Source organism: Eretmochelys imbricata, chromosome 4, assembly GCF_965152235.1.
Source record: "Eretmochelys imbricata isolate rEreImb1 chromosome 4, rEreImb1.hap1, whole genome shotgun sequence".
Classification (NCBI taxonomy): domain Eukaryota; kingdom Metazoa; phylum Chordata; order Testudines; family Cheloniidae; genus Eretmochelys; species Eretmochelys imbricata.
The window spans coordinates 95,905,311-95,920,261 of record NC_135575.1 but is presented as its reverse complement, the minus strand read 5'-3'; the positions used below and the strand labels follow the sequence as shown (position 1 = coordinate 95,920,261).

Below are 14,951 nucleotides of genomic sequence, written 5' to 3'. Positions count from 1 at the left end.
TCCCCGTGTCCCAGCACACAGGGCTGTTCACAGACAACTGCTTGGAGACCGGGGTGGCTCCCTCTAATGGCAAGTCAATACCCCTGACAGACACAGGCACATTTCCTTCACTGTCACACTTCTCCACCCAGGTAACAGGTAAGGTACAGGGACACTCATCTTCCACTATCCTCGCCTTCCAACACTGCTGACTAGACAAAGCCACAGCTCACAAGGCTGCCTAGGCTCATCCAAATTTTCCTTACCAAGCACCTTGCCACTCCCAACAGATAAACTGCCCTCCCTGCCTATGTCTCCCCACGCTCAGCTGGGGTCTCAGCTCCCGCTGTGCTCAGCGCTGCCCTTGCTGTCCCAGTGGGGGTAGGCAGCGAGCTTGTTGCTTTCCTCACTGCATCAGAGCCAGCGTGAGCCACCTGAGCCCTCTTTCTGGTGTGTAAGGGGGCGGGAAGCATTAGTCTCTAAGGTGCCACACGTACTCCTTTTCTTTTTGCAAATACAGACTAACACGGCTGCTACTCTGAAACCTGTCATTTTGCCTTGCTGTCTCTTCTGGAGCCATTGTTAAATTGTATTTCCCTTTACCTCTTGCTATGAAGTGCATTGACACAGGCATTCTGAGTGAAAGTCACAATATAAAAACAAGTGGACATGTTTTGTAAAATAATTGTATCACAATATTGCACTAGTAGGTTGATTTTTATACCGTGCTTGCTATAGTTTACATTCTTCAAAGGACAGATCTTTTCAGTGCTCAGCCCTGTACAAAATGCAGAAGAAGAGTGTGTCTGACCCCAGGGGTTTACAATCTATGATCCAGGTCCTGCATCAGCACCTACTATTGCAGCTCCAAGAGACATCTCACCAAGATTAATGGGACTCCACGTGGTCCTGGGGAAGTGCTAGCAGAGCCTGCTGCAAGACCAGGGTCCACATCTCATTCTTGGTATAATCTCTGATAATTAGTTGCATGCCTACAATGAGCTCTCTCGTTTTTACTATGACCATCTCTCTAAGGGTTTGTCTATATGGGGAAATTGACCAAAATAAGCTATGCAAGAACTATTTTAGTTGTTTTTCCCATGTAGACAACCAATAAATGTCTCCTTTTGTGCGATGTTAACATGTGACCCTTCCTGTGGGATATTGGTTAGGGGTTTGCTAGCCCTGGAGAGGCTCACTGTCTGTATTGTCTTAAAATAGCATTTTAAAGTGCAGTAAGTAGAGCTCCCACGCGCTTGAGCAAACAAGATGATTATGCATGATGACAGGAATTTAGTTTTCCCAGAGTCATAAATGTATTACAGCTGAGGCTGCTGGGATTTGTTCATTTCACTGAGGCTATGGTACCTCCTGTGTTTCCTCTTTAGGCATATTCACCTCCAATCTTCTGGATCACCTTGCTGGATGCTTTTTACCAAAGTCTGGTTTGCTTTTTTGTGCCTTACTTTGTAAGTACTAGATTTGAATTGTATTAATACACTTGTTGTTTTCTCTAATTTGCTGGTCTGGTTTTTAAACCTAAGGGTTTTTAGTTGCACTTTCTCATACACTGCAATAATTATTGGACCCATTTTGAATTTTGCATATGTAAATTGATCCAGTATTGCAGCTGTTTGTATCCCAGTGGAATGTGATATATCAAAATATTAGGGCTGTATGCATAGTATGTATCAATTAGGGTGTCTCTTACTTTGCAGACTTATCGTGGCTCTGACATAGACATCTTTTCTTTTGGAAACCCGTTAAACACAGCAGCACTCTTCATAATATTACTGCACCTCCTAATTGAGAGTAAAACTTTGGTAAGTATGTTCTTCATGCGTTCTAAAGGGTATATTCTCTCCCCAGTGTGTGCATACAACTCTTATTAAAGCTAAACAAGGAAAGCACTCTCTATATGAAAGCAAATAAATATATTAAGGGTGAAACATTGATTGTTTTACTCATGCGAGCAGTAAGTACTCCTATAACTAGCCCATTGGAACCAACAGGATTACTCACATGAGTAAGGCAAGCAAGCTCTGCCACCAATATTGTTAATAAATAACAAAATAATCCTGCTCTTAACAGCTTCTGTTGCTTTGGTGCTGTAAGTTTAATCTTGCAAAGGGGAAAACGGATGTCGAGATACCCTGCCTTTATCAGTTCCTAAGGCTTGATTTCCATAGACGACAAATGTGGAATGCTAGTTTTGAATGCTGGGAACTGATAAACCGTCTGTAGCCAAGATGAACAATTCAAAGGTGTCTTCCCTGCAGGACTAAAAGAAGCTGTTTTATGCCATAAAACCATCATCTTAGTGTTAATTAAGTCTGCACAAGCTAAGACAACAACAGATAGTATTCCAGTTCAATCGGATTAATTTAATTTCTTTTTAAACAAGGGTAAAATAGTGACTATTTGTCATAATTCTGGAGAAAAATGTAATCATCCTGTTCAAAGTTGGAGGATGCAGGATGGTGGTTGTTTACTCAATGCAGAAAAATAAATAAAAAAGACCATTTCATTCTTGAGTTGTTTCACAGTAGATGGAATGTCAAGCTGCATTCTAAAGTATTTTGACTTAAAGATTTGTGTGTGTAAACCAAGGCTTTTTATCCTGGATATGGAGGGCACAATAACCATCACAAAAATCCCTTTGTTTAGCAAACTATGGATGATATTAATGTCTCCATTCTCTGAATAGCATAAATGAATTTCTTTTGGCATTTAGAGACGTCAGCAAGCTGTCGGACCTGGCAACCGATTATTTTCTTAGTAACTAACGTACTCTAAATTGCAAAACAAAAGAAATCTGAGACCAATACACAGTTATTCTGTGTTTACATCAAACTGTGTAGTGGTATCATGTGAAGATTTTGTTCCCGCTTGTTTGTGAAGGCCTTCTCTGATGCTTATGAGTAATGTAGTCATCTGAAGTACTTGGCATTAAAAAGTCTTGTACCATGGTATCATGAGTTGTATATTTAATAGACAAAAATGAAAGAAGGTTAAGGGGGGAAGAATTTTCAAATTATGTGGCTGTTTCCTGTCAACTATAGAGGGAAGAAACCCTTCTCCCTGGGAATATTTTATCTAAAATCAAGAGGGTCCTGTCTGTCTGAACTGATTTATGATTTACTTCAGTTCAAGACAGCGTTTGTGTGTATGCACACACTTTTCTGTTTGTAATAACTTTGGTCCTGAATCTCTGATTCTTGTCTTGTTTCCCTATCCCTCCTTTCCACATTATAGACTTGGATACACATGGCTGTTATGATAGGTAGCATCTTATTTTACTTGGTCTTTGCGCTGATGTTTGGAGCAACCTGCAAAACCTGTAATCCACCATCAAATCCCTATTGGATCATGGAAAAGCACATGACAGACCCAGTGTTTTATCTGGTTTGCATCATTACTACTTGTGTTGCTCTTCTACCCAGGTACTTTGTTGTTTTATAACCACTAGTGTTAACCGGCTCTGGTTTTCGTTGTGGCTATGATGCTATAAATCTCTGTGGTGTGGTCTTGTCTTTTTTGAACATATAAAATTGGATAGCCTGGTAGTTTAAGCATAAATGAGCCCATATGTATGCAAGGAACTGTTAATTGGGATCTTCTCCAGTCAAATTTAAACAAGTACAAAATTGCTGTAATGACTTAGTCTAAATCCTACTTCTCATGTTTAAATCAATAATTTACCTTAATCACTTTTCAAAGGTTAGAATTTATATCCAAAGAAGTTGTATAAGGTAGCAGCGTGAATCATGTACATGTCATAGAGAAGCTATTTATGGGCGTGTTTTTATTACCGAAACGGCTTTTTCAAATGTTTTCTTTCTTTTTTTGAAAAAGCTTGAACCCAGAATTTTTGTAAATGGACAAAATGGTCAAAAAAAATCTCTGGATTCCTACAAGTTGTGAGATTACTGCTGTGGGATATACAACTTGTCCCTCCCAATTGTGGGTTGGGGAACAGCATACATAGGATACACATTTTGCTTTAGGGCATAAACATATCACTGTGGTTTTCAACTTTGGCTCAGACCTTGCAACTAAACCAGCTGATGGTGGTACTGTAGGCCTGGGCTGAGTTGTATCAGAAAAGCTCACATACTCCCTTCTGCAGTGTTCCTGGCTCCAGATGGTGCCACTAACCACTTGCTTTCCCTCCTAAATTAATTTAAAAAGCAAATTGTGTAGCAATAATGAGCCAAGATGGGAGAATGCTTTCAACACATGGGCTATTTTAAATCAAACAAACCAGTGAGTGAAATGTAAGGGTTCTGGTTTTAGGAGAGGCTGATTTTCATGGTTGACTGAATGCAAAGTTTTTAGACTTTATAAATAAGGTTCTTTGAGTCACTTTCAATCTCCCAGTGCCAGAAAAGTTTCAACAGCATTGCCAAAACAAATGGTTTTTGTTTTGAGACATGCAGGGTCCAATTTTCAGCACTCCTGAGAGCCTGCGGCTTCCACTGACTTCAGCTGGAGTGCAAGTACACACCATCCCTGAAAATCAGAGCCTAGGTGTGTCACGCCCAACACGCAAAAAACAGAGGCACTGAAGTCCGTGGCCACTTTTAAACATGTTGGTCCTAATAACCTGTTCTAGTGCAAAAGTGCAGGCACAATTATTTATGTGTGCAAGCCTAAAGGTCATTGCTGCAGGGGCTACTGCAGCTTTGGGATTACAGGGCTATCACTACAGCCTGGATGGTAGGAATGATGCCTCCTCTCCTTTCCCTGCATGCTCCTGTTTGGGTCCTTTACCATTGCTGAGAAGAACTTGAATCTGCTTCTGAATGGCTTACTGGAAAACCCTGTTTATGTTCTAGATACTTGTTCAGAGTTCTTCAAGGGGCACTATTTCCATCTCCAGTGTTGAGAGCCAAGCACCTTGACAGACTGACTCCTGAGGAGCAGAGGGAAGCAATTAAAAAGTGGAAGGATGATCGTGTTGGGAAGTGTAGAATGGGTTTCCAGGGCACTCGTGCATGTTCCAGGTCTGCTGAAGATGCTGCATCAGTAAGAGAAAGCACTGACCACTCTTCATACATCCCAGTGTCTAAGACACCTTTTCATACCTGTCCAGCAGACAGGTCAGTGCAGAAGTCTACCTTCATATCAGACAAACAGGATGAGTTCAGGGATGTGAACGACCTGACTTGTGAGAGAGCTGCATTTTTGAACTCCTCGAAGGAAACCTATTCAGAAACATATGGTGCTAATAATTCGTGTGCCGGCGTCCCGGAGTTTACTTTTGCAAAGGGCAGCAATGAAATTTCTCTAATAAATAAGGCAGGTTTGAATTGTGCTTTGACTGAACAGGATGTTTTAACATGCCCTGCGAAACTGGAATGTTAACTGTTTAAAAAAACCAAGAACAAGAACATTGGTGCATTACATTACATTCGGGTTTTTTGTTGGTGATGGTTTTTGGGGTGTTTTGGTCAAGTCAGTTGATGCACAAATTTATTCAGAAGCCTTTTGTATTTTTAAAACATTTTAAGTAACTTATTGAGGTATCCAGAGTCTAAATGGGCATGAAGTATTGTGCAAGTACCAGCTTTATTAAAAACTCATCCTTTTTGGTACATGCTAACTGTATGACATAGTAACTTTGGTAAAAGTGACAGTGATGTAATTTAAAGGCCGTCCTGGTGGAGACACTTTTACCAGTTGACCCTGACTTTGTCATCCTGAGCTCCACCTAGTGTTGTTGCAATCTTGTGGTCTGTAGCGATGTTACAATGGCAACTAGTGCTGATAAGGTCCACTGCACTCCTCTCCAGGAACCTCTTTGCAAAATGTTTCTTATACTCATCATTCTGTTTGTGATCTTATCAACGTGGAGGGTCCAAGCCAGCAAGATTTACAGAACACACTGGTCATGTTCAAAGTCCATTTTATGAAAAAATAAAACCTTCAGTGTCATATGGGCTCTCACTTTTTTGGTACACTAATACAAAAGGATCTGGATATTTCTAAGTCTGGAGCTGCTTGGCACAAGCAGGGCCAAGTTGGTTTCTGAATGTCTGTTGTGGGTAAGAGGTCATGTCAGTAATCCCTATTTGCTGTGGTTTGGTTTGCTTTCACTTGGATTGTGAGGATAAATAAGTCCTACCTTTTCACCTGCCAGTTGACTAACCTTCTCCTCGTTAGTGTTGTTTGGGAAAGCTCCACCTGTCACACTGTCCCTGGTGATAGAAACAGTAGGAGACTTCCTGAAAATCATTAATGAAGACACAGCCTAGGATAATGCCCCCTTCCCGAGCACCATGGCTTTGCTAAGATTGTCACCTCCTTGGGCAGCTTTCAGGAGCTTGGGGGGTTGGAAGGTGAAGAGAATAATGATTCTCCTAGAGGAAATCCATCTTCCCATCCCTCAGGACAATTTATTTTCTTTATTTGCAAAATAAGAGAGATGGAGCCCTGAAACAAACAACTGACAGATCTCCCCTCCATGCCCATCATCTACCTCTGTCTCAAGCTTTTGATGTCATGCTTACTGTTGCAGTATGGTCCTGATTCAGGAATGTACTTATCCTGAATAGGGATGGACTTAATCATGTGTTTATCTTGACTTTAAGCATGAACTGAAATGTTCTTCTGAACACGGCTGCTTTCCTGAATTGGGGTCTGTCTGAGCACGGTAAGCATCATAATGATTTTGTACCATCAGAGCTCCCTCCATTTATTTAATTTATATTTCATTCGAATCAGTGCATTTCTTGGGTGGTTGGAGCAATTCATCCTTTTGTCTCATGCCTCTCAATATTCCCAAGATAAACCAGTATGATTTTTTTCGTTGTACTGCTTAACTACTTTTTGGCCAACTACTTTTCTCCAAGCTGAGAATAGTTTCTACTTCATAGCTTTATACAGATGTCACGTTAGAAGTTTCTTGTGTGATCAGTGGAGTTATAGGAACACTGGGTGCCAATCCTCGTGAGCTTGACTGTCTTAGTAGAACCGTCGCTCACCTATATCGCTGAACATACATTCCGCTGTTGCCTTGGACTCGCACACTATTTGTGTAATGTAAGTAAGGCTACGTTTTAGTCACGGGTATTTTTAAAAGTCACGGGCAGTAAAGAAAAATTCACAGCCCGTGACCTGTCTGTGACTTTTACTATATACCCCTGATTAAAACTTTGGGGGGGTGGGGCTGGAGAAGGGTGCCGTGGTTGCTGGGTGGGGTGGGGAATGCTGGTGTGCAGTCTGGGACCCCCGCTGCTACTGGGGCCCTCAACACACTGGTCTATTGCAAGGATTCTTGGGTTTTTTTCATAGCACAGACCTCTCCTCCCATTTGCTGTCGCATGGGCACCTTAACACTTGATAGCTGAACAACAGAGACTGTTCAGGTAGAATATAGGGGAGTGGCATGATGTGTATTTAACTGTGTTTAATATGAAGTTTTAGTTTCTGAAAGAACAAATCACTGCATCTCCTTTTGTTCTTCATATAATTTGTATCCTCCTCCCACACCTCTACTGTTTCTCTCCGTGGCTCCCCTTCATGTGCGTCTCTGTTGACTGGCCCAATCCCTTCTGCCCTATCTACACTTCTTGCACTTGGTGCCCATTCGTCAGGACATGCTGCCTCGTTACCTCATTTTCTTATCTTTCGGATAGTCTTCTCCAAAGGGTGATTGACTGCTCCAGTCCCGCTGGCACCCCAATCCCTGAGCACATCCTGTTTCCTCCTGTTATATCACAGCCTCCCCTAGTAGAGGTGGCTAGAATGACTCATCTTCTTTGCTGTCAGTTGCTTTTGCAGGCCTCCAGACTCTTCTTTAAATTAACAACCTAGGTGCCTATAGAAGCTACTAGAAACACGGAAGAGATTCAGCACCATGTGACCTTTCAGCTGTTCTGGAAGCCACCAGTAGGAACCACAGTTTGAGAATCTGAGTCTGTTTCTTTAGCCCAGGCTATTTAAAATATTGCCTGTTTGTTTTTTTTAATTATTTTATATTACATAGCCAATTCATGGAGCAATGTAGGGAATTTTTTGAGTCCACTAGGGCCTACTGAAATAAACACAACTCAAAAAGTGCAGCTCCTATTAAATTATTATCTATGATTCTATGATTAGTATTTGAGCCCATTTTCTGTTCTGTTTCCTTCTGAAATTTTTTGCTTGCACAATTCCAAGAATGTGCGTATTTTGCTCTCTGCACATTTACACAGTGCTGAAACTCTGCCTATTGTTTATCTGTACTGATGCTAATCATTTTGAAATAATGTCATCGGAGAAATATTGCTCTAAAGATATTCAGAGAAGCCACTATATGGCTTAGTGGGTTTTTTAATTTCCCACTACAAAAATGTAATTTAATCCAAAATAATTGTAAGCAGTCACACTTCTTGATCTTTCTGTATTGGTAACACACATGAGAAATATGGGTAAGGACCACACCCAAGTTGTAGAGACAGAATCTGAACAAACTGATACTGTGCTAAGAGGCAGGTAGGGGTAGTACAGTAAGCAGCTTGCCGCATGTATGCCAATTGGTTTCAATCACAAGAGAGTAGAGGTATAGTCTTGCTTCTAACTTCTTCCATTTGAACTGAGTCTCTGGCAAGAATAAAAACGTGTTTATTTTAGATCACAGAAATTATTGGACAATTGTTGTACATATTTGTTTAATATGGGTAGAAATAAACACATCTGCCTAGTTGTTAATTCCATGTGGAGCTGTAGCTGTGACAGGAGTGAAACAACAAAGGTGTTTTTATCACCTTAAAATGGGGCTACAAGTGTTAGATAAATCTCATGGTCATAGAGATGACAATACACAGGAAAGGACTAATACATTGGAAGGAGGGAGTAAATTTGACTCTCTCAAACCTACATACAATATTATCATGTGCACATATAGAAGGGGGAAAACCAGTATAAAAATACATTTATAAAATTACAAATATCGTCTTTACATGGAATGTTGTGGCAGAAATGATTTGGAAAAAAAACTTCTGCTCCTTTCTGATGCTGCTTGGGATGCATCATTTCCTAACACAGGTGATTATATTCAATGGGCTATATGGTGCCACCAGCATTTAATCAGAACTCATTTATTTTACTGGGAAGTTCTGCTTGAAAACTGGTTGTAGGCCAAGGCCCAAGTAATCAATGAGGAAATAAGAAATTACCTTAAATATTATTTCTTGGCAGTGCTTACATATACATAGAATGGCTGTAAGTGTTCCAGTGCTTTACAATAAAATCAAAGCCAACTTTAACTACATCTTTTGGTGAACAGATATGGCAGGAGAGGCTGTTCATTTTATGACAGCATTTTTTTCCTAATACTGAAAACAAAACTTCCTGAAAATCCTGTATTTCATAATCCAGTTCCCCTCTATTAGTGCAAGGTTGTTCAACTGGCCCTTACACACTAAAGGCCAGAGCTTAAGATGGTTTATATCAATATGGTGGCTTTGACTTTAACTGAACTATATCAGGTTACACCAGCTGAGGACCTGGTGCTGTGGAGAAAGATGGAGCCTGGGCTACTGGAAGTTGTAATTTCTGCACCTTTTTGCATTTGAGATTAGGATGTCGACAATCTATCTCCACTTTCATGAGTCAGATGCAGCCCTGAACTAGAGAAATTTGGACACAGCTGTATTATTTAGAGGTCGGGGGAGAATTATTTTGCTGTCCCCTAAACCCATAATCTACAATGAGACATACTGTCAAGTCACTGGGTTTTTTTTCTCCTAGTGAAACTGCAATACACCAGTGACTTAAAAGTAGTTTAATAATCCATAACACTATTAATATTTATGAGTACAGTTAATATTTCTATAGAACACTATCTGGTACATGTTAATTAGGTGAATCAATACAGAAGGTACTGAACTTTAGAGGTAAATGTTTCGCTTAACAGTAGTCTGAACTATGTGACTTAATTGTAGTGTGACAGTATCTAAAACATCCACTTACTAGTTATCTCAAAGAACTACATATTCTCCCATGCCGGTTGTATTTTTGACAAGGCCCTGCTATGCTCACATGGGAGCAAACTCAAGGTAGCAGAAGGGCTAATTTTAATATAGACCTCAATCTCATTTTTGAGAATATATTGATTTAATTCTTCACTGGAAGAATTGTGGGCTGAAACTGCATGTGCTACTGTTTGTTTTTCCCCCAAAGTTTTATAGTTTTACTAAGTCTGTGCTACAGCTTAATTGAAATGTCTGAAAGGCAGAAAATTGGTTGATTCTTCCTTTAAGCCTTCTGTTGTGCCTGGAATAGTAACACAATGCAGCTAAAGGAAAAGTCAAAAAAGATTACAAAAATAATAGTGCTGCCCCAGAGTATCTTTAGTAGCAGAGAGTTTAATCAATTCATTTATGCTGCATTTTCCATACCTCCCCATCAACAACACAGAGCTTGTAACGTCCTCTTAAGTGAATTGGTTGCACAATCTTCAATGCTCAAAGGCCAATGATCTTTGCCTCTTGTATGTCAGCAGACCACTAGCCTTAGTTTAGTAGAAAGGTGTGAATGTATATTTGTCTTTCAATCCATTCAATGAAGTGTGACACGTTGCTGTAAACTCCAGGTCCCAAAACTTTGGAAAAGCAGACAGAGCCCCACGAGGTTAAACCAAACAATGTCCAGCGTCCTGCAGGCTGCTCACAAACAAGAGGTCCTCCACTGTCGCCCTGTAATGCAAGAGAAAAAACACAACCTATGGATGTTACAGCCAATGCTATTATGGCTCGAGCTATATCTGAGTTTCTATAAAATCTGCTTTTCATGACTAATGCAGCTGTAAAAATGGGTTTCAACTAATCTAGAAAACAGCATACAAACTGGACAGCTAATATTTTGAAACAATGTCAGTAAGGTTTGGTTGGCTGGTATGTTCATACCAAAAAATTAGCTATTTAATATTCACGCAAACGAAAGAAAAAAAAAATCAGCCTACTACTTAACATACACTACTAGTTAGAGGCTCCAAGCAGTAGATCATAAGTAAAGCTACGTTTTAGTCACAGGTATTTTTAGTAAAAGTCATGGACAGGTGATGGGCAGTAAACAAAAATTCACAGCCTGGGACGTGTCCATGACTTCTACTATATAGCCCTGACTCAATCTGGGGAGGGGCAGCTTGGGAGTGCCATGGGTGCTGGGTGGGGTGGGGGGTAGGTGCCACTGTGTGGCCCAGGACCCCTGCTGGTGCTGGAGAGTGGGGGGAAATGGCGGGGCCAGCAGGCTCCCTACCTAGCTCCATGCCTTGCCGGAAGTGGGGACATTCCCCCTTGCTCAGCTCCTAGGCGGAGGCATGGCCAGGCATGTCCACGTGCTGCCTCTACCCAGTGCGCTAGCTTCACAGCTCCCATTGGCCAGGAACCGCAGACAATGCAAGCTGTTGGGGTGATGCCTGCAGGTGGAGGCAGCATGCAGAACTACCTGACCACACGTCCGCCTAGGAGCTGAGGGGGATGTTGCTGCTTCTGGGGAGCACCCCGGAGGTAAGCACTCCCCAGAGCCTGCCACCTCCCCTCCCCCTACCATACCTAAACTCTGCTGCTGCTGGGGTGAGGGTGTCACGGTGGCTGGAGACTGCCCCAGCAGCAACTGGGCCAGGGGTGCCCCCGGCCCAGGCGCACCAGTGACTTCAGAGATCATGGAAAGTCAGGGAATCTGTGAAACTTGCAGACTTAATAAAATCAACTTTGAATAGATTATGATTAATAGAAATAAATAATTGGTCAAAAATGTTTGTCCATTTCTAAGTAAGTACTATGAAAATTAATGTTACCTCTGTATCAAAACTAACCTCTAGTGCCCATTGAAATACCCTAGGTTCTTAGACTTCTATTTTAGAAAATCTGCTTCATGTTTCTACTCAGAAAAAGGCCTACCATGCAAGAGTCTACAGTTCCAGACTCATAGCCTGCACATAACATCCTGCTGGTGATGGTCTTCATGTCAAAGTATGACTGGCATTGTTCTAGGGAAATAATACGAACTTCTCCTTCTTGAAGTTTAAAAGGCACTGGAAAAAAAATCTTTATTAAAGTATGCACTGTAATATACAGAAATACTTATATTCATTGCTAGTTGAGATTGCAACATTCTTTTCTACGATGATAGGCTAAACTTAAAAATAGTAATGATAATAAAATTAGCTTTAAACGTGTATTTAATATAAGAAGAAAAGCTTCTTTGCCCCATTCCCGCCAGTAAGGGGGGTAGTTTCATATACACCGACAAGTGGGGATTCACATTTCTCAAGCTCACAGGACAGTGGGTATAGGTGTGGGGATTGGCCCACCTTCTATTCCAGAGCGGGTGTGAGCATTTTATGTTGTGCCTCCACCTAAACCAGGCTTAGAGTTGACAGACTGGGGAGGGAGCCTTTAAAAGACATAGCAAGAAAAGGAGGACTTGTGGCACCTTAGAGACTAACCAATTTATTTGAGCCTAAGCTTTCGTGAGCTACAGCTCACTTAGCTGTAGCTCACGAAAGCTTAGGCTCAAATAAATTGGTTAGTCTCTAAGGTGCTACTAGTACTCCTTTTCTTTCTGCAAATACAGACTAACACGGCTGCTACTTTAAAAGACATGTTATGGGACTTTTGAGATTGGGGGTTGGGAAGAAGACATAATTAGGGAGCATATATTTAGGGCTCAAAAGCCATGTCCCACAACAACACTGTCACCCTCATACTTAGTATAATAAACCCATCAAAGCTGATTGCTTTACTTGGGGTGGAGGGCCTATGTGAAGGCTTAGTTCATGGCAAGCTGTGGGCTGAATCTAGCCTGCACACATGGTCTGTGTGCACCTGTCTCCTACACACTAAAAGTTCTCTAGTGCATTTTGACACAGGAGCACCTCAAAGTGCACTAGGAAACATTTAGTGCATAGAGGCATGATCCACACAGCCACTTAGTGTGCAGCGGGCTAGACTTGCCATGAACTAAATTCTTGGGTTGATGAACCCTCAGAGAGCATATCAGAGAAGAGCAAAACCTATCACACCATTCATCCTGTCCCAAAGGGGCCAGTGCAGGCTTGTTGCCTGCTGTCTCTGCCAAAACTCAAAGGTGAAGGGAAACTGTTAAACCTAAAGTACAAAGTACTAACCACTATGCAATCAAGATGAACACCTTTGTTTTACGGTGCTTAGTAACCTGTAACTTTGAACCTGATGTCATTGACAACATGACTGCTTTGGCGAGCAAAAAAACAACGTTTTGCCATTGACCAATGGTATGAAAGATCATCACTGCGTCATTAGGTCTGCTACCTTTAGAGTAGGGGTACACGGACAGAATGGATTTCTTGTTAGCAAACAGACTACACCAGTCAGTGGCATTTAAGTCATTGTTCTGGACTGTAGAACGTTTCAGTTTTAAAAGGAATGGTATGAATAGTATTACCCCATGTTTGACATGCCCACTAGAGCCTGAATACCATACAATGTTATGTTCCTATTCTCCAGAGTTCAGGGCTTACCTCCTTCCCCTGCTCGTGATTACAATAACTAAAAAAGAGAAATATTTCCACATCACTGGTACTTAAGAGCCAGGGCAGCCACAACATTTTCCCTCTGCTCTGTGTCATGGGACCCTGGCCCTTCCAATTAACAAAAACAAGGCAAAACCTTTCTGGGAGAAAAGAGGCACCTGGGGATTATGTGGGGGGTGGGATAAATAGTGCCACAGCATGCTATGGAGAGTTTTGGTTAAATAAATAAATAAATAAATCTTGTTTAGTCAAGCGACAAGTCAAGATTTGAGCCTGAAGCTTTGCACACGGCTAACATTATCGTCCTCTGATCATTTGCCACACTCTCAATATAGCTTCAAATGCAGCTTAAGCAAGTAACAGACTATAGCCAAGATTTTCAGGCTATTTCCTCAGTAGAAGCTCCTGGATGGGCAGTACTCTTAAAAATCACATCATATATGTAGCTGCTGAAATATGGATTTAGCAGCCTGACTTTAACAGCTCCTGCCTTTGACAAGCTAAGGTCTTGCCACAGGTATAGCCTTTTGTGAATACATACAGATTATGTACAAGTGGCCTAATAAGGCACAAGTATATAACTAGAGGTAGACACAGTGGTTTGCAATTGGAGCCAAGTAGTTAATCAGGTTAGTAGAAGGTTAGATTTCTCCAAAGAGTCTGGAAAGCATTCTTCTTACTTTTGTTGCCCATGTGTCCCCAGCCTGTGATGTAACAGTAGGTATCTGGCTCAACCAACTGCTCCCTGCTGGGTAAGCAGACTGGCCTTACATAACTTGTCTCATTGATATCTTCATTTAGTTCTACAATGCTGATATCATAGTCAACTACTGCTCTGTTATAGCGTGGATGCAAGATAATAGTCTTCACCAGTCGTGTCTGCATGAAGATTGATGGATGATCCAGATTGTTTATACCAAACACCACTTTCCAGACTGCAGCGTTTTCTCTCCTTTGTAAGAGAAAGAAAAAATTGTAAATTTCCCCCTACAGTTCTTTTATACACAGTTGTATAATTGAGGACTTCTGGATACCTTTCTGCAATGCATTGAACACACAAGTGGTACTACAGAACTAACAGAAATATTACTTTGAGGTTACACTAAAAATTAAGATCTCACCAAAAAACACACAATCATACTTTCTTTCCTTCAAATTTTCCACCCAAGGAACACAGAGCTAGATTCACCAGGGGACTCCACGAGAGAGAGCCAGCAGAAGTCAAGTTTTATGAATTCCACTGTGCCTTACCTGGATTTGCATATACCCACCAGTAAAAACTTACGCCTAAGTCCCCCCATGTGAATCTAGGCCTCAGTACTCAAACATTCATGAATTCACTCTTTCCTCACTCTTGTGAGGTTAGAAAGTTTTATAGATGGAAGAACTGAGCAAAGTCTCCTGCCTCCCATCCATGTATTTTAGCTGTAGTACCATCCTTCTCTTGTTAGTTTGTGCAAAAGGAAGAACA

General features: G+C 41.3%; 2 protein-coding genes across 9 annotated transcripts in view; one reads left to right on the top strand and one right to left on the bottom strand.

Annotated features, from left to right (window-relative positions):
* The window catches only part of ATP10D (ATPase phospholipid transporting 10D (putative)), a 109,080-nt gene extending 103,504 nt beyond the window's left edge, over positions 1–5,576 (top strand). For 7 of the 8 annotated variants that reach the window (XM_077815695.1, XM_077815692.1, XM_077815693.1 and 4 more), the window contains 4 exons: positions 1,368–1,448; positions 1,698–1,802; positions 3,235–3,422; positions 4,818–5,576. In XM_077815695.1, coding sequence (XP_077671821.1) covers positions 1,368–1,448; positions 1,698–1,802; positions 3,235–3,422; positions 4,818–5,346 — 903 coding nt within the window. In that variant the 3' untranslated portion in view covers positions 5,347–5,576. Of the gene's footprint in view, positions 1–1,367; positions 1,449–1,697; positions 1,803–3,234; positions 3,423–4,765 lie in introns of all 8 variants that reach the window. The other variant, XM_077815700.1, reaches the window with a different exon arrangement.
* Positions 5,577–10,399: 4,823 nt separating this feature from the next.
* Positions 10,400–14,951, bottom strand: part of CORIN (corin, serine peptidase) — a 315,814-nt gene continuing 311,262 nt past the window's right edge. The window contains exons 20-22 of the mRNA XM_077814583.1: positions 14,161–14,432; positions 11,868–12,001; positions 10,400–10,661 (exon numbers count right to left, since the gene is read on the bottom strand). Of these exons, the coding sequence (XP_077670709.1) occupies positions 10,479–10,661; positions 11,868–12,001; positions 14,161–14,432 (589 nt within the window). The 3' untranslated portion in view covers positions 10,400–10,478. The remainder of the gene's footprint in view (positions 10,662–11,867; positions 12,002–14,160; positions 14,433–14,951) is intronic.